The sequence below is a fragment of the Schistocerca serialis genome, chromosome 1 (genome assembly GCF_023864345.2).
Source record: "Schistocerca serialis cubense isolate TAMUIC-IGC-003099 chromosome 1, iqSchSeri2.2, whole genome shotgun sequence".
NCBI classification, from domain to species: Eukaryota; Metazoa; Arthropoda; class Insecta; order Orthoptera; family Acrididae; genus Schistocerca; species Schistocerca serialis.
Window position 1 is genome coordinate 571,851,918 of NC_064638.1, and position 25,351 is coordinate 571,877,268.

Consider the following 25,351-nt stretch of genomic DNA (forward strand, 5'->3'; position numbering starts at 1 on the left):
CCGGAGTTCGGATAGGTTGGTGTTGGTGGGAAGTATCCAGATAACCCGGACTGTGTAACACTGTGCCAAGATGTGCTGGTCGTGCACCAAGGCATGTTTAGCCACAGGGTGATCCTCATTACCAACAAACACTGTCTGCCTGTGTCCATTCATGCGAATGGACAGTTTGTTGCTGGTCATTCCCACATAGAATGCTTCACAGTGTAGGCAGGTCAGTTGGTAAATCACGTGGGTGCTTTCACATGTGGCTCTGCCTTTGATCGTGTACACCTTCTGGGTTACAGGACTGGAGTAGGTGGTGGTGGGAGGGTGCATGGGACAGGTTTTACACCGGGGGCGGTTACAAGGATAGGAGCCAGAGGGTAGGGAAGGTGGTTTGGGGATTTCATAGGGATGAACTAACAGGTTACGGAGGTTAGGTGGACGGCGGAAAGACACTCTTGGTGGAGGGGGGAGGATTTCATGAAGGATGGATCTCATTTCAGGGCAGGATTTGAGGAAGTCGTATCCCTGCTGGAGAGCCACATTCATAGTCTGGTCCAGTCCCGGAAAGTATCCTGTCACAAGTGGGGCACTTTTGTGGTTCTTCTGTGGGGGATTCTGGGTTTGAGGGGATGAGGAAGTGGCTCTGGTTATTTGCTTCTGTACCAGGTCGGGAGGGTAGTTGCGGGATGCGAAAGCTGTTGTCAGGTTGTAGGTGTAATGGTTCAGGGCTTCCGGACTGGAGCAGATTCGTTTGCCACGAAGACCTAGGCTGTAGGGAAGGGACCGTTTGATGTGGAATGGGTGGCAGCTGTCATAATGGAGGTACTGTTGCTTGTTGGTGGGTTTGATGTGGACAGACGTGTGAAGCTGGCCATTGGACAGGTGGAGGTCAACGTCAAGGAAAGTGGCATGGGATTTGGAGTAGGACCAGGTGAATCTGATGGAACCAAAGGAGTTGAGGTTGGAGAGGAAATTCAGGAGTTCTTCTTCACTGTGAGTCCAGATCATGAAGATGTCATCAATAAATCTGTACCAAACTTTGGGTTGGCAGGCCTGGGTAACCAAGAAGGCTTCCTCTAAGCGACCCATGAATAGGTTGGCGTACGAGGGGGCCATCCTGGTACCCATGGCTGTTCCCTTTAATTGTTGGTATGTCTGGCCTTCAAAAGTGAAGAAGTTGTGGGTCAGGATGAAGCTGGATAAGGTGATGAGGAAAGAGGTTTTAGGTAGGGTGGCAGTTGATTGGCGTGAAAGGAAACGCTCCATCGCAGCGAGGCCCTGGACGTGCGGAATATTTGTGTATAAGGAAGTGGCATCAATGGTTACAAGGATGGTTTCCGGGGGTAACACGTTGGGTAAGGATTCCAGGCGTTCGAGAAAGTGCTTGGTGTCTTTGATGAAGGATGGGAGACTGCATGTAATGGGTTGAAGGTGTTGATCTACGTAGGCAGAGATACGTTCTGTGGGGGCTTGGTCACCAGCTACAGTGGGGCGGCCGGGATGATTGTGTTTGTGGATGGGAGATGGGAACTTGCTCTTCAATATATCCTCTCTTCCCGTTACCCACCAGGCCTCAATCTCCGCTAATTTCAAGTTGCCGCCACTCATACCTCACCTGTCATTCAACATCATCTTTGCCTCTGCACTTCCGCCTCGACTGACATCTCTGCCCAAACTCTTTGTCGTTAAATATGTCTGCTTGTGTCTGTATATGTGTGGATGGATATGTGTGTGTGTGCAAGTGTATACCCGTCCTTGTTTCCCCCTAAGGTAAGTCTTTCCACTCCCGGTATTGGAATGACTCCTTACCCTCTCCTTTAAAACCCACATCCTTTTGTCTTTCCATCTCCTTCCCTCTTTCCTGACGAAGCAACCGTTGGTTGCGAAAGCTGGAATTTTGTGTGTATGTTTGTGTGTTTATCGACGTGCCAGCGCTTTCGTTTGGTAAGTCACATCATTTTTTGTTTTGAGTGTGTGTGTGTGTGTGTGTATGTATATATATATATATATATATATATATATATATATATATATATATATATATATATATATATATATATATATATATATATATATATATGTATACACACACACACTTTACATTATAATCCTCTCCGAACTACTGCTCATCTTATTTTATGTCTTTCCTCATTAACAGTCATCCTCATCTATCTCTTCTGCACTTCACGATTTCTCTTCATCTCACAATCTTCCTATAATTATCACTCACTTCATCTTATACATATTTCTTCACTATTACTCTGATCTATTCATTCTACACTTCAGTAGTTACCTATTACATTATCTTACTATTCTCCATCAAATTTCATGATTTCATCCAGCAATCACTTCTTATCATTTCCTCCACACACATCTGCAACCAAATCCTATCCACAGCATCACTACTTTGCACCCATATTAGGCATCATCAATTTTTCTCATATTCAATGACTGTCAATGCACAGCAACTAAAACTCAAATTCCCTGTTATTATTGTTCAGGCTACTTATAAACCAGATTCATTGCCACACTGTCATACCATTCTTTGCTTTTTGTTTACTTTTAGCCTTAATACACAAAACTGTCCCCAAAGAATTATCCTAATATTGTTGATCTCTCAACCATTCTTCCATCATTAACACATTATATTTTCATCATCATGAAAAATGCCACATTTGAGATTACAGTTGCATCAGGTAGTATATACTTAGTCTTTCTCTGGATAGTTCAATAGCTGAAGGATTGTTTTAACCCATATAAAGGATAGTAGAAGGGTAGGAAGCAGTACAGAAAACTAAAGAATGAATGCAGCTTGGGGCCCTATGCATGCCACTTCACATGTTCACTAAAGAGTAGTGAATCCCCTCAGGTTCACTCTTCACACCCAATCATCTCTCTATTGTTCCTCCTGCATCCCAAATCTCACAAACAAAATTCTTTCCTTTCATTACATCCACAGCTTTTATCAATGTTGTTCGTGCCTTATACAGTTTTAAATTGACCACATCCTTAAGAGCAAATTTCTGCCTTGACTTGGGATAAATCAGATAGAATGCATTCAGATGTGGAATACTAGCCAGTTTGAAATGTTCTTTGTACACATTGAAAAATTTTGATATCTCGCTATTTATCTCCTTGGATTTCTGATAGGTCTTAACCAACACCATGTCTCCTACTTTACTATCTATCCTCTTTATCCTCTCATTGTGTCTTTTCTTCCTCTCCTCTAACTTCTTTGCCACTAATCCCCTCATTACTTTCTTTTTCTCATACCAACTTAATTCTTTCCTATGAGGAAAAGACAGTCTCTCCTCTACGAAACTTAAACACCTTTCTCATAAGGAGTAAACCCTGATGACTCACACTTCTGTATTCATCACAACCTTGATATTTTCTATGTTGCTACAATATGTGTGACACAATCTTCTAATTTCCCTCATATAATGTTCTGCAGGATTTCCTGCTGGATGATAAGTTTATGCCTGTATTGTAGTTATTCCATGACTAGCAAGCCCCACCTTCCCCTTCTTATCGGTAAACTGTGACCTGTTATCAGAAATTATAGCTTTGGGTTTACCAAATTTCACAAAATAGTTCTTTTCCAACTTAGCAAAAATTGCATTGCCAGTTGCTTTGCACAAAGGATAGAGCTTTACAGATTTAGAAAACACTTCCAATACTATAAAAATATAAGCAAAACTTCTGTTTTCTTTGGCAAAGTGTCATAAAAATCCACTGCTAATAAATCCGTTAAGTCTTTCAGTTTAACATTTTGCTTTGGAAGCCTACACATTTGATTTGTAACTTTTGGTTTCTAACATTTGTCACAAATTTTAAAACAGTTATTCATCCTCTTTACTATATCATCAAAAATTACACATGCTCTCTATTTCTGTACACACTTATTTGCACCTACATGTCTGAAACTCAAGTGCATGTAATCAATTACATCATCTATGTATTCACTGGGCAACACACCTTCCAATCCTCTGAATTTTCATTGGTTTGTCTAAATAAAACTCTCCCATGTACTTTGTAGTACTTCTGCAACTTATTGTTAGCATTTAGCATATCCAAGTCTCTCTTTACCATTTTCTATACCTCATCATGATTCTGATGTCTCTTCATGTATTTACAAATATTTTCTATTTTCTTTTCTGCAGTAACTCTTTTAATATAAAATAATTTTACATGCTATTCATCTAAATCTTGACCTACTTCACCTTTTTCTCCTAGTGGCAACCTGGATAATGCATTCGCCACCCAGTTCTACGTACCTTTGACATATTTGATCTCATACTCATAACTGCCGCATAAATACTGTCCATCTTGTCAACTGTGAATCCATCAGCCTAAATTTCTTGAAAAATATGAGAGCTCTGTGATCAGTGTAAATGATAGTTTTGTTTCCCCATGGATAATCTCTGAATTTTTTGAATCCTAAAACTGTTGCTAAAGCTTCACATTCAGTTACAGTATAATTTCTCTCATATTTAGTCAACAGTTTGCTTGCAAAGGTCTGCTGCTCGTGGTAGCATTCTTGCTTCCCGAGCACGGGGTCCTGGGTTCAGTTCCCGGCGGGGTCAGGGATTTTTCCTGCCTCGAAATGACTGGGTGTTGTTGTGTTGTCTTCATCATCATCATTCATCCCCATCACGATCGGAGGAAGGCAATGGCAAACCACCTCCAGTAGGACCTCACCTAGTAAAGCGGTGTGGGTTTCCCGCATCGTTCCCCTACGGTCTGTAAATAAGCATGGGACTTCATTTCATTTTTTTCATTTGCTTGCAAAGACAGTTGTTCTATGATCTTCTTTCTCATCATTCTGAAAATTCTGAAATAATTCCACTCCAATACCATATACACTGGAGTCAGCCCCTAAACAAAAAGGTCATTTTCTTTCAAAGCCTCCTTAAGATGATTAAAAATTTTCTCACATTCATCTGTCCAAACAGAGGGTACCTTAGGACTCAACAACTTATTCAGACATGGGTTATTGAACACCTGACCAGACACAAAATTTCTGTAGAAATTACACAAACCTAGAAAAGACTTCAACTCTTACGATTCTTGGGAGATGGACATTCCTTAATTGCTCTCATCTTTTCAGGGTCGACTTTGATACTAGTGGTGAATAGGATTCTATCCAAGAATTTCATCTCTTTTCTTATGAACTCACATTTCTTATATCTCAGGATCATGCCCCGTTTTCTCAAAGCTTGAAGTTCCTCATTCAATATGTTACAATACTCTTCTCAAGTTTCTGTGGCATCTAATAGGTCATCCAAATACACTGTTATTTTGGAACTCAACTCCTGTTCTAAGACTTGGTCAAGAGCTCATATAAACACTGACACACTCATGTTCAAACCAAAGGAACCACAGTATACTGGTAACACTTTCCATTCACCAAGAATGCAATAAACTTCCTACCCTCCTTTGCATTTGTAATTTGCTGGTAGCCAACTGTCAGATCCAGACTGGACATATAATTCATATTAAAATGGTTTTGCAATATTCCATTCATATTCTTTGGATGATCAGTTTCTCTACTCACTATAGTATTCAACATCTTAGCATCTATGACCACCCTCACACTGCTATCCTTTTCACCCACTACTATCAATGGCCTATTGTATTCAATATTACTCCTCTCCATGACACCACACTCTACCATTCCCTCAATTTCCTTATACATTGCTTCCATAAAGCAAACAGTATACAAAAAGGTTTTCTTACAAAAGACTCCTGCTGTTTCACATACAATTTACACTCAAAATTCTTAACTTTAGCTGGATTATCTGAAAATACTTCTCTTCCTCAATATTGCTACGTTCCCAGTCTCCACAATCTAATTCTGGATTTTCCACCTTTCCCAACTCTTTCCAAATCGCACAGAAACCTCTTTCTTCCATACTGGAAGTTGTCACCACTTGAGCCTTACCAATCACGAACAGACTAACTTCTTCCCATGTATTTTCATCAACATTGTGGTTCAAAGATTGTGTATAAGTCTCTCCCCCAAAAACATCAGAAATTTGCCCACCTTCATTGCCATTTTCCTGCAAACTGCCGTGTAAAAGAAATGTATCCCTTTGTACTTCCTCTCCTTCTTCAACACTGCAATTATTCTCACTATCTCCTTCTTCTTCACTCCCAACATTTGCAATTGTATTATATTATCTTCTCTTTTACCTCCACACATCTCATCATATTCTCTTACATCATCATACATATGGGAAAACATCTCCACACAAGAACCTGCTGACTCCTCATTACCCCTATAACAAACTTCAGGCAGCATCTCTTCAATCACCAAGTTCTGATTTCTGCACCTTGTATCACCTCCACTAGCATTACTAGTAACATTACAAACTACTGAACCCCTTGACTCATTGTGGCAATTGCCATATTAGTGGGCCCCGGTATGTGACTTGCCCCAGCATGGGCCCTCACTGTTGCAGGATACCATTTCCCGGATGAAATTCGTCCCTTGTTTCCTGACCTATACTGTTACCCCTAAAACTTCCTCTTCCTTCTTTACCTCGCACATTTATTTGATTCACTCTGTTAGCATGTTCTCTTTTTTCCTGATACCACTCGTGATCTCTGTTTTCATAAAATGAACAATTTGTCTGCCATCTACCTACATCCCTCACTCTATTCAGAAAATCTTTCACGTTATTATTATGCCCTATCAATCCACACCTTTTGTCAGGGGGGAACTTCTCCATTAAAATCTCTATTGTATTCCTATCACTCCAAGTACCATCCAAATGTTTCAATTTATTGATCCATCTCTCACAGTACTCTTGCATACTTTCTCTATTTCTTCTATCATACCATGGGGCCTTCTTAAAGGCTTCAATAACATCACTTTGTTTCTCTTTGGACTAGTACTCTCCCAGAAGAGCTGACTCATATTCCTCAAAAGTTTCATATTTATCAGGTGCATCAGCTCCCCAATCCAAACTTTCACCTTTTAGACAAGCACTAGCCCTCAATTTATCTTGATCCATCCACTGTACTGACTTTTTCAACTGTGTGTAAAAGACACAGGATGCACATTACCCCTAGGGTCAAACATTATATAATTAAAACTACTACCATTCTCACATGCGCTACTACAGATGAAGCTGCATAATTCATATCCTGTATTGCCCTTCATAGAGTCCCCACTCGTTTTTCAATCACAGTAGTAGTCTCTTTAATTTGTTCCACTTCTGCCCCAGTATTTTGGCTATATTCTTTGAAAATATTGTCACAATACCCTTTCACTTCAGTTCTCCCTTGGTTACACTCATTAGCTTGGGCTTCAACTTTTTTATCCAAGCATTTTATCTTTCCCTTTACCTCCTCCTCATTTTTTTGTTTTTGTTTCTCCTGTAACTCAAATTCTGTCTATTTAAATGTCTCTTTAACATCATCTTTGAACTTTGCAAAATCTTTACCCAAATCTAACTTGATCTCAGACACATCACTTTCTAACCCCACTTCCAATTCCTTCTTGAAGTCTTTCAATCTTTGACTGAATTTTTCATCTAACTCGTTTCAGCCCCTCTTTCATTTCCTTCTGCCCTTTTTTTATTTTCTTTATTTCTTTCTACCCTTTTTTAATTTCTTTCTGAAAACCTCCTTTCATTTCTTTCATCTCTTGTTGCCGCTTCTCTATCCCTTCCCCGATTTCTATCACCTCGTATCTCATATCTTTCTGCCCTTTATCTACAATTTCTTTCTCTTCTTTCACCTCTGCTAGCAGCAATGACAAGATACTTTCTACTCCTCCCTTCTCCTCAACTTTTCTTTTGACACCTGTTCCATTTTAATGTCTAATCCTATACTTACTTTTTCCATAAAAAAACTCTTCTTCTTCATTTTCTCCTTGCTCACTTTCTCACAACTTGAAACTAACTACATGCTCATCTTCTTTGATTGTTATTTTGTCTACAATAGGAAACCCACACAAAACAAAACAATACAATTTTCACCCCTCCAGATTTCAAACTCCAATCCTAAGATTGACAGGTTCAAAAAGACAGTATTACTAAAACACTGTCCTGTCACAACATGGTGCCATATGTGATGATCTCACCCCATAGGAAAAATAATTATAAAAACCTGTACTGTGAAGTCACCCAAAATTCAAGATGGAAAACTAAACTGTATGTTATACTTCTCAATTGGTCACAATCCCACTTTATTTATGAAATGAAAAACCAAATGTGTATGAGAAACTGCTCTGAAAATAACCAGAGTCAACAAAATTGTGTATATACCCTCTGAAACGTCAAAAAGATGAAAGACAATATCTGGCAGAATTTAGAAAAGGTGACAAAATTATGTGAATCACATACAACACTGTTAATAATTACATGAACACTGGGGGGATTCACCATACATATACCCACTTTTGAGTATAACCAGCATCCCTCAATACTGTGACTTCTAGCAATACAGTATCAAAGCTTTTAATACTGTGTAAACATTCCACATGTGTTTTGACAGCTGACATACACTATGTGATCAAAAATGTCTGGACACCCCCAAAAACACACATTTTTCATATTAGGTGCATTGTGCTGCCACCTACTGCCAGGTACTCCATATCAGTGACCTCAGTAGACATTAGTCATTGTGAGAGAGCAGAATGGGATGCTCCGCAGAACTCATGGACTTCAAACCTGGTTAGGTGTCACTTGTGTCATATGTCTGCATGCGAGGTTTCCACACTCCTAAATATCCCTAGGTCCACTGTTTCTGATATGATAGTGAAGTGGAAATGTGAAGGGACACATACAGCACAAAAGCATACAGGCCGACATCAACTGTTGAGTGACGGAGACAGCCGACAGTTGAAGAGGGTCGTAATGTGTAATAAGCAGACATCTATTCATACCATCACACAGGAATTCCAGGCTGCATCAGGATCCACTGCTATTACTATGACAGTTAGGTGGGAGATGAGAATACTTAGATTTCATGGTTGAGCAGCTGTTCATAAGTCACACATCACGCTGGTAAATACCAAACAACGCCTCACTTGGTGTAAAGAACATAAACATTGGATGACTGAACAGTGGAAAAATGTTGTGTGGAGTGATGAATCATGGTACACAACATGGCAATCCGATGGCAGGGTATGGGTATGGTGAATGCCCAGTGAACGTCATCTGCCAGCATTTGTAGTGCCAACAGTAAAATTCAGAGGTGGTGGTGTTATGGTGTGGTCATGTTTTTCATGGAGTGAGCTTGCACCCCTTATTGTTTTGCATGACACTATCACAGCGCAGGCCTACATTAATGTTTTAAGCACCTTCTTACTTCCAAATGTTGAAGAGCAATTCAGGCATGGTGATTGCATCTTTCAACATGATTGAGCACCTGTTCATAATGCACGGCCAGTGGCAGAGTGGTTACATGAGAATAACATCCCCGTAATGAATTGGCCTGCCCAGTGTCCTGACCTGAATCGTATAGAACACCTTTGGGATGTTTTGAAAGGACAACTTCATGCCAGGCCTCACCGACTGACATCGGTACCTCTCCTCGGTGCAGCACTCCATGAAGAATGGGCTACCATTCCCCAAGAAACCTACTGAGTTTCATGAATGAATTTCGAGTGACAGAATGCACTTGATCACATGTATGGCAAACTCTATTGGGGATCTTTCATCTAAATTGCAAAAACTTGTTCCACATTTTTACACTGGCTAGTCTCAGAATATTATAAGATACTTACAGGATCAAGTGATGTAAACATTACCACAGTATTAATGGATGTTAATGAAAATTCTTCTTTTACTGTCCTGTAAGTCTTGTTATAATTAATCTAAAAAATTAGTCAAGTGTGTTTGTGTAATATCTGACTACATAATACATGTCTGTTGTGACTGGTTTCATCAAAGGAACACATTTATATGAAAAAAAATAGTGATGCTTGTGTGGGCCAATTCTTCAAAACTATTTTAATATCAGTGCTAAGTGGTCATTCTTTGCAACCAGCCACGGCCAGGAAAAAACTCAGTGTATGGCACAGCAAGTAATTTAAAAGATTAAGATGAAAGGAAAGTTTACAAAGACCCCTACAAAATCAAATATTAACTCATTAGAGTTGCCTCTCTTGTAATGTTAACATACCAAAAGTTAAGTGTTATTTTACTTTTGAAGAGTCATAAATCGGACACACCCTTGATTTTGTAGAACTCCAAACATTCCCTGGAACCAGAAGTTTCCTTAACTTTGAACTATTAGATAGTTTCGGGAAGTTGAAAGCAAGGGAGATCAGCAGTGATGTGGAGCCCACCTTAAAAGATAACTTGAACGAATTGGTATCCTTTATGAGAGAGGAAAAATTGATCCCATGAAGATATGTATAGCTTGTAAACATCTTAATCTGTAGGACTCTGGGATAATTGTTGAACTAAATACAACAAAACATGATGTTACTGTACAATTTACGCATCCTCCAAGTCCTTTGCTGTTATTCCGTTGGCCAAATGAGAGGATACTATCCTGGTTCCACTTCCTCGAGTGCTTATTGTTGTTGAACCTCCTAAAATATCAACTGCAAGAACTTAACAAATTTGCAAAGGAGTTTATGTACTCTATTCACAAAAAATATTTACACATCATAACCATAATCAAACCCAAATCCAAAAGCAGGATTGTCAATGAAGTAGAACACTTAGCACTGAGAAAAGTATATTACAGATACCAAAGTAGAGACAGAACTGAACTATCACCTGGATGGAGAGTGCTACTATTTACAAAAACATTAAATATTTCAGAATAACCAAACAAGAAATTTTGAGAATATCCCAGAAATGATAAACAGTAAAAAAAAGCTTGCTGGTGGTCAGATTTCATCTGATGACCTACAGGATTCCTTGGAAAGCACTCACGGTCCATATGTTGACATCTGCTTTTGTATACTACTGTCCAATTGTACTCCTAAAGCCACAGTGCCTGTCTTGCCAGTCAACATGATGGATCCTTCAGGATAGTCAGTCAGCATAAGAGAATGGTGGTCCTTCACAACAATGATAGTTTGCCAAACAAATTTGGCCAGAAATTGCTGATGGCCCAAACAACTGAAAGACACTTTCTCAGTTTTATATAAGTTCATTTGAGTCATGGAAGGTAACCTGGAAGCATAAGCTAACAGCTTTTCAGCAGCTTCCTGAAGTTCTGTCTCTGCATTCTCAGCATATAATGCTAGGACTGGAGATGATGTTCGAATCTCCTTAAGGACAAGGAGGGATATTTCTTTCACCTCATTTCAGGAAAATTTGCTGTTTCCCTGTAGTACTTCTTGAAAGGGACCTGTATCAATGCAGAAGTACTTTATGGGTTACCAGTGACAAGAACATTTTCTGAGAAAACTTCTCACGTCATGCATGAGCTGAGGACTCTACGAATCTGTCTCTACTCTTATTTCTCTGGATCAAGATTGACTTGTTTGCCATTAACTATGTGCCCCTAGACTTATTTCTTGAGTGATGAAGAAGCAGTTTTTTTGGATTCAGGCCCAGGCCTCTTGAGCCACCACCTCTTTTTCATTCCTGATAGGGAAACATCCAAAAACTGGCACAGAACAACCAACACTCAGCAACATTGTTCCTTGGTCAGGAGTGGTATGGAATTGTTTTTCTTGTTGATGTAAGGTTTTATGTAGCTGCAAGCTTGCTCCTTTTAGTAGAAACTGAGTCAGAACACTTCATGAGATAGGTCACCCAAAATTCAAATTGTTGTAATTGATTCTCTTGAAGTAGAGGTCCTGCTAATCAGTGCCTCTGAAATCCCATGTGCCGAGGAAAGGCTTGACTACTTCACATTCTGCAGCTGTTACTGGAGCAAAAGATAACTTCTACTGGCTCTGAGCACTATGCGACTTAACTTCTGAGGTCATCAGTCATAACTTCTACTCATATCAAGAGAAAGCATGTTCGCCATTTTCCTTTTATAAACATATTTCCTTAACAGGTTTGTAGGACAGTGTGACTTGTGAATCTGAGTAGAACATAAGTTTCCTATACAACATATGCCTCAAAGACTCAACATGGCAATACATATTAATATATATTTCATTTGCCACAAAACCATCCTGTCTTGTTTTCATTCTTGGATAGAGGTGTTGCTCTCTGAAGGTCAAGCCACCACCTAGCCACAATGCCAAATGTAAAAGCACTGCCCACAGCAGGTGAAGCCATTTATTTGTTACCACCTTCTCATATTCCACACCTGCCATTTAATGTCTGCATATATGAAAACAAACACCCACACACAGTATGTCCACAAGTTACTCTCTACTTAACATTATTCTGTCATGGTTGTCTTTCCTTGTACTGCACAAAGAGAGTGAAATAATGTTTGCCTAAACACATTTAACACTTCATATCCCCCCCACTTAAAAAAAGGGGATTTCACTTTAACATACAACTATAAACAACTAATTACTTCAAAGAACTCTGGAGAAACTTTTGTATTGTGACCACCAGTCATACAGCTTCATACTTCTGTATTCACTGCACTTACACCCTTCCTAAGAGCAGTCACTGTATCAAACCTCTATATCACTATCAATGCGAGTGTACCCTTGTAAAGATAGTGCAAGTAATTTTTGCAATGGATTCCCCTAACCAAAGTATAGACCATCCCTTCTAACCTTACCTCTCCCCTACCTACATTAAATGGTGCAGCCCATCTCTCAGATTCACCTGACCAAAGTATAGGTCAGTTGTCCTAAGGATCCGCCTATCGTTTTCCTCTCCTACACCTCTTCTACTACTTGGGTATGCACTGTCTCAACTATCAGTAAACACACTAGACTCTTTTCTCACTGTAAATGATAAGTTTCTTCCATAATTGTTTTGTTGACGTTACCTGATTGCTCTATCCAAATATTTTAACTCCTCTCTTCTAACTTTTTCTTACTCTTATTTATAACACACACATCACAATATACACATACCTCTTCTGCTTATGTATCTTGCTTCTACTTACTGATACATATAGCTTATCCTTTACTTTATTGTAATTACTACATTTATATACTACAAAATATTACTTATCAAAAACCTCATTCTCTGTTAACTTGTACAATCTTGCTTCTTATTTGGCTACACCTGTTAGCACTGTCAGCAGTTTATCTTGCCTTCCATCTCCTACCTGGACTCTTCTCCACTGGCTGTAAATTTACTATAAAGACTGTGAAACAAAGAGACCCTGCAATAGAAACTTTGCATATGGACAAAGGGAAGATAAGATTTGGTACTCCTACCCACTGCATAGCCAGCCTGCCAAGACACTCTCCAATAGGCCTTTGTAAGGTCCTCCATACAGCTGTGGTTCCCATAATTGGTCGTAATTTGTTGGACAGTGCCATTCTTTCCCACACTTTTAGATTTAGTTGGCATAGCTGGGATTACATCAGTAGCAGGGTGTTCCGAGGTCTAGCAGTTACTTTGTCATAGCTTGATTGACGTAATGAAAACAATTTCCTAAAATGACCGTATCACTTGACATCGTATGTGATGTGGAAGCCAATCTCCTGAGAAGGATAAGTACTACATGTCTTAAAAACCATGTTTATTTTTACCTTTTTGACCTAGAGAGAGTAAATAACTTACCACTCACATAGTTGACAGCTTCTCTAGAATACTGTTACGAAACATTTAAAATTTTGGTTATCACACTTATGTGGGATGAAACTGAAGGGGAAAGTTACGTGCAAGATTTTTCTACTTGCAAATTCTACAGATCAAGTTATTTTGTATTTAATTGTTGGGGACAAAACAAATTTTGAAATTCCTCTCTTTGGAAGCAATGTAAGAAGTCCAACATTAAGAACAAAAATTAATGATCACAAAATTCTAGATTTGTGACATTCCTATCTTCCTAATGGTTTGGATTATTTGAAAATGCACACCAAAAAAGAGAAACATTCTTGTTTTAATAATCTGGTGGATGTACTAAAGTGCTGAAAGGAAACTTTCATATGACTGATGTAACATGGTTTAACTACTCAATCACTTGAAACATATAACAAGATGAAAAAACTTAACAGGATATAAAATGACTGAAAAAGGCCATTTGTGAGGAGGGGGAGTTACCCTTTATCGCCAGATTTAAAGAAGTGACATTTCCATTTGATAATTCTTAATGAGTCAACAGTTTTTGATGTTTCTGAGCAACAGTCAATACTTTTAAATGAACACGCTGCCATTTGACTATTGTTTAATTACTACCCAGGTTTCGGCCTTTTATGTCACTTTCCAGTGATTGAGGTAACACATGTTGCGGCCAGTTTTGATCTTGCTGTCCTGCAATATATGTTAATGACAGCCTGAACCAATTGTCTACAGTATTCTCTAGCAGTTGATTAGCAAGAGAAAATGTATGCAATGAGAAGACTTAACAGAACAGAATTGACATGCTTTCCTTCAAAGACTTGACTAATGAAGGAAAAATGGTAATCTGGTAACAGTTAACATAATGAATCCCTTTAATTTGTTTAGCAATGCTTTCTCATTTCTGGTTCCAGCAGGCCCTGGAATGTCAAACTGTCACAGATTGTTATTTTGGAACCATGGTTACAGTCAACTCAGTTTTAAAGTGTTGTAATAAACAATATAGTTTAGAATGCAATATTTCCCTTAAAATAAATGTCTTACTTTTGTAAGCAACTATCTCACAAACCATTTATGAAATAGTCTTATTTTTCAGTTTATCAAATTCCTGTTTTCCTTTTAGGTTTTTGTGTGCTTTTGGCTTCTGCATCACATTTTTTCCCCCTATGCCTGTTCCTGCAAATGCAGATGCTTATGACTGCACTGTCCATCTCTTAAAGGCAAAGTAGCTGTCAAACATTATGTAAGTACTTTGCTAACTAGAAATTTAAATAAAATTATGCATCACCTGACCCCAAAACACAGCAACTACAATACATCTTAAAGTATGAAACCAAGCAAAATTATTCTTCAAAGTCATAGCAGTGAGCATCATTCTACAACAAAGAGAATCAGTGTGAGACTACTCACTGCATTATTTGATCAACTGAACGAAGTTTTGGAAACCTGTATTGAGTACTGAGATGATGACATGTAGGTAGATTGCAATATTGAACTATGAAGGTTTTAAACAACATGTACCCCAAAGCCAGTAAGTGTGAGTGTAAATAGTGTGAGAATTTCTTGTATTTCAACACAAAGCTATTGCCTGGAACCTTTGTTTTCTAATATCCCTCCAACAATACTTTACCATTTTCTATAAATAAAACAAGAAATACAAAAGTAAAAGTACAACAAAAGAAATAAACTTTTATTTTATACAGGTTTAACTTCATAATCTCATAGGCAATTTCTCTTATGAAATAATAACAAGACCACCTTCTGCCCCATCCACTGAAGAATATAAATAAATACAAAATATGATCGAACAGTCCTTTCGATTAACAAGAGAAATTTACACATAAAAAAGAGAACCATATGTATGTAATATCACAGGTCTTTATCATATCGATAAGTTGATGCTTGTTAAATAAAATGTTTGCAAACCTTCTGGAATGTTGAGCCCTAGATAAGACCTTTACAAAGTCAATGAATTTGTTTCAGTTCCTGTGGACATCTCATTGCTGAGATGCATGGTCATAGTGCAGTCACTAAAATACTGTCCATATTTGTAACTTTCAGAACACAACACTGTGCAAATGCAAGTCAATAAATATGTTGCCAGCACACCTTATCACTGTCACATTCACATGCATCACAGATCACCAGTAGCTGCAGGTTGCTTGTAGTAAATGTCTTTGAAATTGTCCACTCCACTACATTCAGATGTAAGTGATCACTGATTTTTATCTCGCCAGAATTTGTCATTATAAAGCGAGGAACACAGCTGGAATAACTGATGCCACTATTAATCTCCATACTGAGGTGATAGCAGTTGCTGCTCCCCCTGTCTTTTCATTCACCCACTTTGCACAGGGAGTCATCTTTATAATGAATCTGAACATGCTTTCAATTATATTGGCAGGTGTCGGCTCTGCACATTTTTCTTCCATTACATTCACAGTACATGTCTGCATATTTTGCATTGCCCTGCGAGTAAAATATAAAAATTAATTTACCACAGAACAAACTGGGGACATCCACTTAGTTGATTAACATTTTACTACTAAACACTGATGAAATCTTGTTAGTGTGAAGCCTGTACCTTTGAGACAAACCGTAAAAGAGGAATGCTAACAAGCCACAACAAATTAAATTCAATTAATATTCATTCACAGAGTACTCACACACACTCCTTTTCACCCAGGACCAACTGAGGAAGAGATTCAATGTTAGACTTTTCCTGAGGAACCAATTTCCCAAGAGTTGAATTCATACATTCCTGTATTTCAGTTGAAGTTTTATTCAGGCAATCTTGACCACCTTCTGCAATGAATACTGCAAGAAATATAAAATAAGCATCAACATTTACCGACAAATGAGGCATACCTAAGAAAATCGGGCTGTGCATAATTCATTCTTACATGCAATACGATCACCCTGCTTGTGGCAAATAAAATCCAGAATTGCATTCGTTATGTTTAATGTAGTTCGAACACTTTCTTTCTCTGCCTCTTCCAAACAACCTTCAGCAGCGTCTGTAAAGTTTTGAATGCAGTTTTTCAAGACGGGAGATTTGCTGCAACAAAAAAATTATACTGTAAATGTTTCCAACAGATGTTTCTTGAATACAAAGTGACAAGTTTCTCATTTCAGCAAGTACAAGTACACATGGTTGTCAAACTCCAAACTACTGTTCTCCCTCACAATGCTATATTACCAATAACAATGTGTCAGCAATTACTACCTCAAGAAAATGTCTAATCAATGGCTACAACTGTGTAATTTTGGTTAGAGAATTTGCCTTCACAACCTTCACAGCTAAAAAAAATTTCTGTGCATGCAGTCCCCCATTCTGAATCTGTCAGACTGGTGGCTTTGAGCCAGTAGTATTTTATGTATAAGTTTCTCCATGTTCAGAGGGTGCCAGTTCCAAACTTTATGTTCAATTAATGAAATGCTGTTCCAGTTGCTGATACGAACTTTATTCAGGCCATGGCCAGTTTGACATTGCTCTCTACAGCATAGTTTTGGGTCCACTTGAAAATGGCCTACTGTAAAGGCCAAAAAAGATTGTGGACTTTAAAAGTTCTAATTAACAATGGGAGAGGCATTTGATTAACTGTTGTATCTGCCCACAGCCAACATTAGTGATCTGTCAGTACTGTGTACTGTAGCACTGAAGTAGCTACTGCCAATTCCTTCGTTTCACAGCAGTTAAGTTATTTGTGCTAGAATGAGTAAGAGTGTAGCCTGGTTCAGTACTGCACTACCTACAGAAAGCCTAGTCCATATTACTATTCACAGCAGCAATTCGTGCTAAGAGCTTGCCTGATTCTCCTTCGCCTTCCAACTTTAAACCTCTCCCAAACAATGTTCAAGAAAGTTTGCAGACTACAAGTGTTCTATAGCAACTGCTGATGGGTGCTGTTACACTGAGGATTAGGAAATCTGGCCACTATATGCAAATTTCTAGTTTAGCGTCTCAATCCAGTCCATAGCTGTAATCTGTCACTGAAGTTCACTTTCACAATTTGTTTGTGACAAAATTTAATACCTTTAACATAATTATTGAATACAGAAATGCAAAACATGGATAAAAATTAGTGCTTGTGTCCCTGCTATCAGTTTCTAGACACCTTTCAAGTTTATGTACAGGTTTCAGGTATGCTGATCAAATATGCTGCAACAATAAATGTTTCATATGTAACCACTGTATTAGTGACTTACTGGCAGTATTCTCTAGACACTTCATCCAGCTTTCCAACAGGCTTAGCATCTTCTACCTTCTGCTGAAGTTCTGTTATGTTGATTAGATTCTGAATACAGTCCATCAATTCATTCTTCGCATTCTGAAATGGAAAGAGTAATTTACAAATTGAGTAGGTTATTTTTATTTCATATTCCAGAGATTCATATTTTGATATCACAAGATAAGGAACATGTCAGTTTTACAAATCATATTATGTTAACAGCACTAACCAGTTTAATAGAAGAGCATCATTCAGCTTAGGTCCTATTACAGAAAAATTCTGCAGTTTGATAAATATTACAGAAGATATGTCATAGAATAAACACATTTACAATACTAGACAGCATCACATAGATTGGACATGCATCTGAAAGTTACAGCACATGGTATTAATCATTGTTGTTCAGGAACTTTTTCACAGTATAAAATGACTGTTGTAATAGGAACTGCCTTAATGCTTGCTTTTTTTAAATCATGTGCTAAACAATCTCTGATGTGAGGGCATTAAAAATCTTACAATCTCTGAAGTTTGCACACTTCTGTATCATACTCAGGTTTGTATCTTCAGTGGATATCATCTTTTCTTCTGGTATCATGTGAATGATACACACAATTAGGTTTGAAAAGGTGCTTTCTTTCCTTTTAAAACACATCAGGGATACAGTATGTTGTGCAGTGGATGCTAAAATCTCTAGTTCCTTTAAAAGATTTCTGCATGTGGCTCCAGGGTGTACTCCATTTTTGATTTTTATAGCTCTTTTCTTTTGTGCTGGTGTCGGGAAGTCATTTCTGAAAGTATTTGTATGGAGTGTAGCCATGTATGGAAGTGAAACATGGACAATAAATAGTTTAGACAAGAAGAGAATAGAAGCTTTCGAATGTGGTGCTACAGAAGAATGCTGAAGATTAGATGGGTAGGTCACATAACTAATGAGGAGGTATTGAATAGATTTGGGGAGAAGAGGAGTTTGTGGCACAACTTGAGTAGAAGAAGGATCAGTTGGTAGGACACGTTTTGAGGCACCAGGGATCACCAATTTAGTACTGGAGGGCAGCGTGGATGGTAAAAATAGAGGGAGACCAATATATGAATACACTAAGCAGATTCAGAAGGATATAGGATGCAGTAGGTACTGGGAGATGAAGATTGCACAGGATAGAGTAGTATGGAGAGCTGCATCAAACCAGTCTCAGGACTGAAGACAACAACAGCTCTTTTCTGTATACTTTGCATCTTTTTCTAAGAAGTGCCCGATTTCCCCAAAATGCAAAGCCATATGCCATGAAAATAACCACAATAAGCTGATTAATGGCTTCCATGTTTCTATAAGTGCAAATGAAGTGTAAAGCGCAAGTTTCAGAATTCAGCCTTTCGCACAGATCCAGGACCAGTCTAGTTTGGTATTGGTATGTATGTACAGGTACTTTGTATTATGCACCCTAGCTATGAACTGGTCACCTAGTTTTTCCTCATTTCTTCACCTCTAGAGACAGTATGAAACAATACAGTTTGTTTTAATGTAATTAACAGAAAGAGAATGAATGTTATACAAATTCATAGCATTCCTAGAAACCTTACTAACTGAAATGTCAAGTCAGTCCACCAAATCATCAATAAGTAGTGTAGAGTCATCAGCAAAAATGAATTTAGAATCCGTATAAAGAGGTAGATTATTATTAAAATTAGGTAGCCCAGAACAGATCTGAGGCACTCCACACATGGGAGTATTCTCATTCTGATGATGCTGAGACCACCTTGACTAGCCTATCTAGTACTATTTCCTGTTTTGAAAGATATTAATCATGCCATTTCCCTGCTGCACCACTTATGCCTAGGGCATGTAGGTCTGCGTAAAAGCATTTGGAGACACTCAAAATGCCTGACAGGTCACCAAATATTCCAAGCACCATCTATTTGTTGGACTCCAAAACACTGGCACAAAATCTGAATACTACATCTTCTATTCGTAGCTCCTCCTGGAATGCAAACTGACTGTTGCTGAACATGATATGGTCACAGAGGTGACCAACAATCATGGCAATCAGTTTCTCCAAAAACTTTCGAAAAATTTGTCATTAGTGAAACTAGCTGATAGTTTGCAGTATTTGTCATATCTCCCTTCTTATACAGTGGTTTCACAGCCGCATACTTAAGCTTTTCAGGAACTGTTCCTTGCGTAAGTGATGCATCAGGTGTCAGTCTTATATGGCTGCAGCACTTTTTCAATAATTTGCTAGATTTAGTGTCAACTCCAGCAGTTTTTACTTTTCAGAGATTTAATGACTCAATTCCTCAAAAAGTGACTTGTTACTTGATCTGTTGTGTTGTACTGGGTACAATGACTTGCAGAAAATTCATGACTTTATTTATGGTGCTTTGCAATCCTGTTTGTTCTGTTTTTAAAAATGTTTGCTGAATATCAATAACTGCTTTTAGATCACTTACAAGATGACCCTCATTTTAGATATTTTCACTGCAGTTTTCCTTGTTTCCCTAACTACAAAATTCTAGATAGGCTAATTTCTATTTTATTGTCAGAGTCATGAATTTTTGCCCTGAAGAATGCATTTCTTTGACAACTGTATGATTGTTAATATTATATTAAAGTTGTATTGCCTTATCTTATTCGGCTCATTTGCTCTCTTTACTACTGCATGAAGGCTCCTTTTTCATTCTACAAGAAATTTTGATGCCCTCTGTAATCCGTGGCTTGATTGATATTTTCCATCACTAACTTTTTACAAAATGTTTTTCTCGAACAGAATTATAGCCTCATCAATAAATATATTGAATGTGAAGTTTATATCAACAGTACAATATACATGAAACTAGTCCACACACTTTAGTAGATGTTTAAAGTTTTCCACAGTTATTTTTCTTTGTACACATTTGGAATATGGAGAGGAACTGCCCATTATCAGAATAGATGCCATCCATAATATTTTTTATTGTAATTTGCTGTATTCAAGCTATTTGATATTACAAGGGGGTTAAAGATTTACCACAGAATTAATACAGTGACAACTTATTTTGAAAACACCAAGGCAATGAGAAATTAACTCTTTCTGGTGAGACACACACACACACACACACACACACACACACACACAATTACCTGAGCACGTAAGAATGCTGCTTCACCTCCAACTTTTCTACATTTTTCTTCTACTTTCATCTGAGTATCCTGCACAAGTTCTTCTACCGTTTCTTGGGGTATGTCATCCACGCTAGTTGGTATTTTTGTCACTCCTGATAAACGCTCTTGCACATTTTTTGCCAGCTCTTTAGTGTCAATGGTATCAGAGCTGCTAATTTCGGCACAAACCAGACCTTCAAGAGAAACATTAATGTTAATCGTACGAAAAACAAGAAATCAGAACACAAAAAATTCAATTGTAAGATTACTTGGAATGAACGAAGTTTAATATTGATATTGGATAGACTTTGAACGCTAATGTTCTCCGTGCTCTAGAAATCGTATGCATCAATTGAACGTGCCGCCTGTACGTACAGAGTTTGCCTATAAATATGACTGAAGCCTATGGTTTATATAGCTCTGCGTAAAACACACAGGCAGACGTTAAGAGCCCAACTGGGTCTGTTGTCATGCCTTCATGCTGTCTTGTGCACTAGCACGTAGAAGATACATCAGTCTAATCCAGCAATACAGTAAGCCTAGGGGATCTACTGTTCACGTTCATTCGGAAGTACATAGTCACCCGTCCCCGTTAATTGTTTATAGATGAGTGCGCCAATCGTATGAATCAATATACTGTTTGAATTTTTTTCTTTTTTTTTTTTTACTTATTAACTCATTCTAACTACTTAATGTGACAAACAGCTGCGGGGATCTTCAATCCTTTTCTTTTGTATATCCGTGCCGTGCTTGTTAAAATGTAACATTTAAAAAAAAAAATGTGAGAAACATTCTCTTCAGCAGAGCCGAGCGATATGATTACACCGACCTATGCCCTCTGTCCTGTCAAATCAAGCTAACAACACAATCACGAACGCAGGCACTTACCTCCAATAATGAATAGTAAACCAGCGAGGAACTTCATTCTTCACACAAACTTAAGACTTGCGCGCCTAAATCAGTACTTGTAGTCGAAGAGTCCGACTAGCATACAACACAGAAGTCACGGCGTTTGACTTTATTCTAAGCACCTCCGACCCCCACGACAACGACACTCCGACTGACTCGACTGCTCGCGTCTCACGTGTAGCACAGCTACTGTTACAGCGCTTCCTCGCGGCAAGTCGCACGAACTAACTTATCCCCACTCCCACGGATTTCCCCTGATGCGATTGCCACATGATTTGTTCTGTCTTAATAGGTGTGTTGACAAACTTCGTGCAATTCGCTTCTCGGCTAGTGGGACTGGAAGGTGAAAAAGGTCTCAAACAACACTATTTTAAATGCATATGCCACACACAGCAAATCAGTACGGACCGCATGGTGGAGGGTAGGGCCTATCTATTGTAGCGTTTCTCTTGGGCTAATTTTCGACAAAATGTGCGCTAGATCCGAATTGCAGGAAGTGGTTCTCATCTCAAATGGTAGAGAAAAGAAAGGACGACTTATGAATAAATAACTGTTAAAGATGTCCGGCGACAAAACGTAGTTCACGAGTTCCTGTGCAATGGAAGAGCCAGCACGTTGCCCTGAGCAAAAGTTCGGCGTGTTCGAGTGGTATTACAAGGACAGAACTGAAAGCCGTTTACACTGGACGACCGAGCGAATGATCCCACCGATAAGGTGTTAGTTGGTTTGGAAAAGAAGTTCAGTACACCCTGAAACACAAGACAAAGAGAGCCTCAAAAGAATTTGTTAAGTACAGAGTTTACAGAGTACGGCGAGTGGTAGTGAACGCATTTGGAATAATGTAACAGTTTTTAGACATTAACGGAAACGATTTCTTTTGAAGCCAAAAACCGCTACTTCTGTTAACCTTAGCATGTGTATACCTACATAATATCTCACGCTGATAAAGAATTAAGCGATGAAGACGAGTCAAATTCAAGCATACAACTTCAGGGACACGTTCCAAAGTTTCCGTTGCTTAATTTTTCTTGCGTTCAAAAGCTAGTCACAGAGATACACCACGCGTTACAGAAAATTGAAGGCAAATTTTCGGACCACGGAAGTCCCTCAATCTGGATTAATGTAACTGTATAATAGTTCATAAATATGTTGTTTAAACAGAGTAACGTGAATGGAATTTTGGAAATGCAAATAAACATTAACACGCTGAGCGGCATGTGCCCGCCGGCGGCCACAACAAAACCGAACGTGTGGGGTCGGGCGACACCCCCGGGATAACAAGGCCGTCCAGCAGTGTTAGTGACGTCACACTAAGCGGCCCATAGCCGACGCAGCAGTCCACGGACACCTCCGCACAGACGCGCCTGATGCTAACGATCTTCTGTCCGTCATACAGAAACGAGCGAACTATAATTCGAACCAAAGACCAAATTATATATATTCTTGTAAACAGCATAAAGGTTCATAACGAAATACCGATTACATATACGGGCAGGAATAAGTTTAATCGATTGAGGAACCTTGCCAGTATTTTATAATTGTCAGAACACTATTTAGCTTTAAAACTCGCATACAGGTGGTGACAAATGTCAACTGACAGCAGGACTTAAAATTTTCAAGCTATTACACGGAAAGTAAATTATCTTAAACTATGTCATACGTAGCAAAACCCTCACAACTTTCGTTTACAATAAGGTAACAAGAGTTCGCTTTATCTCATAAAACACATGACTATTGTGAATTTACTCATATGCTCATGGTGACAGCTCTTTTCAAGAATTTTTACACGTGTATCCCCAGTAATAAAGAATGGAAACAAAAGATAGATATCAAATATTCTCCTTTTAACATAGACATCACTGAACCCAAGATTCTGTCTTGCACTGTGATACTAAGGGACTGCTCTTTCCTTTAAGAAAAGCCTGACAATTTGAAGTTCACTCTGCTATTGAAGATACACTTCTTGAAACAATATTAAAAATTTTATGAAAGGTAAGGAAATGAAAAACAACCAAGTGCATTACATGTAAGAATGTGAGCAAAAGGCTGAGACTCTCTTTACTTAACCATTTTCAATCTCTCTACAGCTTTTCCACGTAGAAATCACCAACTGCAAGTCTCATTATTGCTGTCTGTTACTAACAAAGTGCTTTTCTGTTTAGAAAACCTGACAATTTCATGTTCATTCTGGTACTGAAGATAAACACTTTTCAGAGGAGTTCTAGAACCTATTCCTGCCCGTATATGTAATCGGTATTTCGTTATGAACCTTTATGCTGTTTACAAGAATATATATAATTTGGTCTTTGGTTCGAATTATAGTTCGCTCCTTTCTGTATGACGGACAGAAAATCGTTAGCATCAGGCGCGTCTGTACGGAGGTGTCCGTGGACTGCTGCGTCGGCTGTGGGCCGCTTAGTGTGACGTCACTAACACTGCTGGACGGCCTTGTTATCCCGGGGGTGTCGGGTCGGGTGCCACCACTCTGACGTGTACACGCCTAGTTTCGACAATCGCTGACGGCTATCGATGTTCATGGTCGTATCGGGTTCTGAGAAGTGGGAGAAATATCACTTGCCAGGTTTCAAACTATTACGTATGTCCCATGAATATAGGTTGCTTCAAATGTTAAGGATCTCTCGGAAACTCTTCGCTGGTACAGTTTGTTATAATTAAATATAAGGTAAAAACACAACGGCAGTATTTAAGTCTTCAAGAAGTTTAAATGTATAACAGAGCAGCACTTCGGAAGCATAAGTAGTGGTGTAATGTTTAGAGGGTCATTACTCGACCCTGTGAAAGTCCAGTATGTGCCTCAGTTCGCATCACGCTACATAATAATTTTTTTTCTTTCTTATTAGTTTGAGGAAAGTATGTTCCGTGATATTTGCTGTCCCGTACATACAAGAGTGCTATCTACGTGCAGTGAGTTGTCATTGTCGATAATTTACAAATTAAGCATAAAACACACAGATATGCCATTAAATGCGCGAAATACACTGATCATCTGGTAAAAAAAACGTACAAAGACTGATAAATTTGAAAAAGAATTAAGACTTAATTTACAAGGGGAGGCCGCCAATTGTGAAATTCAGATTCGATTCATACTGCGCATAATGAAAGCCCATGGCCAGAGGTGTAATGTGGCAAAGCACCAAGATGCACTTCTCAGCCGTTATCGAGAAAATCGAGTTACAAGAAACCGTTGCGATGAAATACTCCCTACGATTAATAATTTTCTACAGCGTCGTGGCTCAGCGGATGCCGGCACGGTAGCTCAGCGTGTTCGGTCAGAGGGTTAGCTGCCCTCTGTAATAAAAAAACTGAGTTAATGGATCAACAACAATGGATCCGCGCCGAGCAGATACAACGAACTAAAATGAACAAAATGAGATTTAAAAAAAAAGTGATGAAAAAAAATAAAAAAAGCGGTAAGCGCTCGGGTTCGTAATCCGAAGGTC

The 25,351-nt window shown here is 38.6% G+C and overlaps 1 protein-coding gene across 1 annotated transcript; it reads right to left on the bottom strand.

The window, feature by feature from the left end:
* Window positions 1–15,282: 15,282 nt before the first annotated feature.
* Window positions 15,283–22,063, bottom strand: LOC126476275 (27 kDa hemolymph protein-like). Its single transcript, XM_050103529.1, has 6 exons — window positions 21,870–22,063; window positions 20,961–21,175; window positions 17,823–17,944; window positions 16,517–16,671; window positions 16,280–16,430; window positions 15,283–16,082 (listed from the first exon to the last, which is right to left on the bottom strand). Exons 1-6 carry the CDS (start codon window positions 21,904–21,906, stop codon window positions 15,860–15,862), a joined length of 903 nt encoding a protein of 300 aa, XP_049959486.1. The 5' UTR covers window positions 21,907–22,063; the 3' UTR covers window positions 15,283–15,859.
* Window positions 22,064–25,351: the final 3,288 nt, after the last annotated feature.

Excerpts from the sequence above, each read along its gene's own strand:
- LOC126476275 (XM_050103529.1), bottom strand. The coding sequence starts at position 21,906 with ATGAAGTTCCTCGCTGGTTTACTATTCATTATTGGAG. Across the intron at positions 16,672-17,822 it reads GTGTCTAGAGAATACTGCCA|CAAATCTCCCGTCTTGAAAA; the intron begins GTAAGTCACTAA and ends TTTTTGTTGCAG. Across the intron at positions 16,083-16,279 it reads CTGGGTGAAAAGGAGTGTGT|GGCAATGCAAAATATGCAGA; the intron begins GTGAGTACTCTG and ends TTTTACTCGCAG.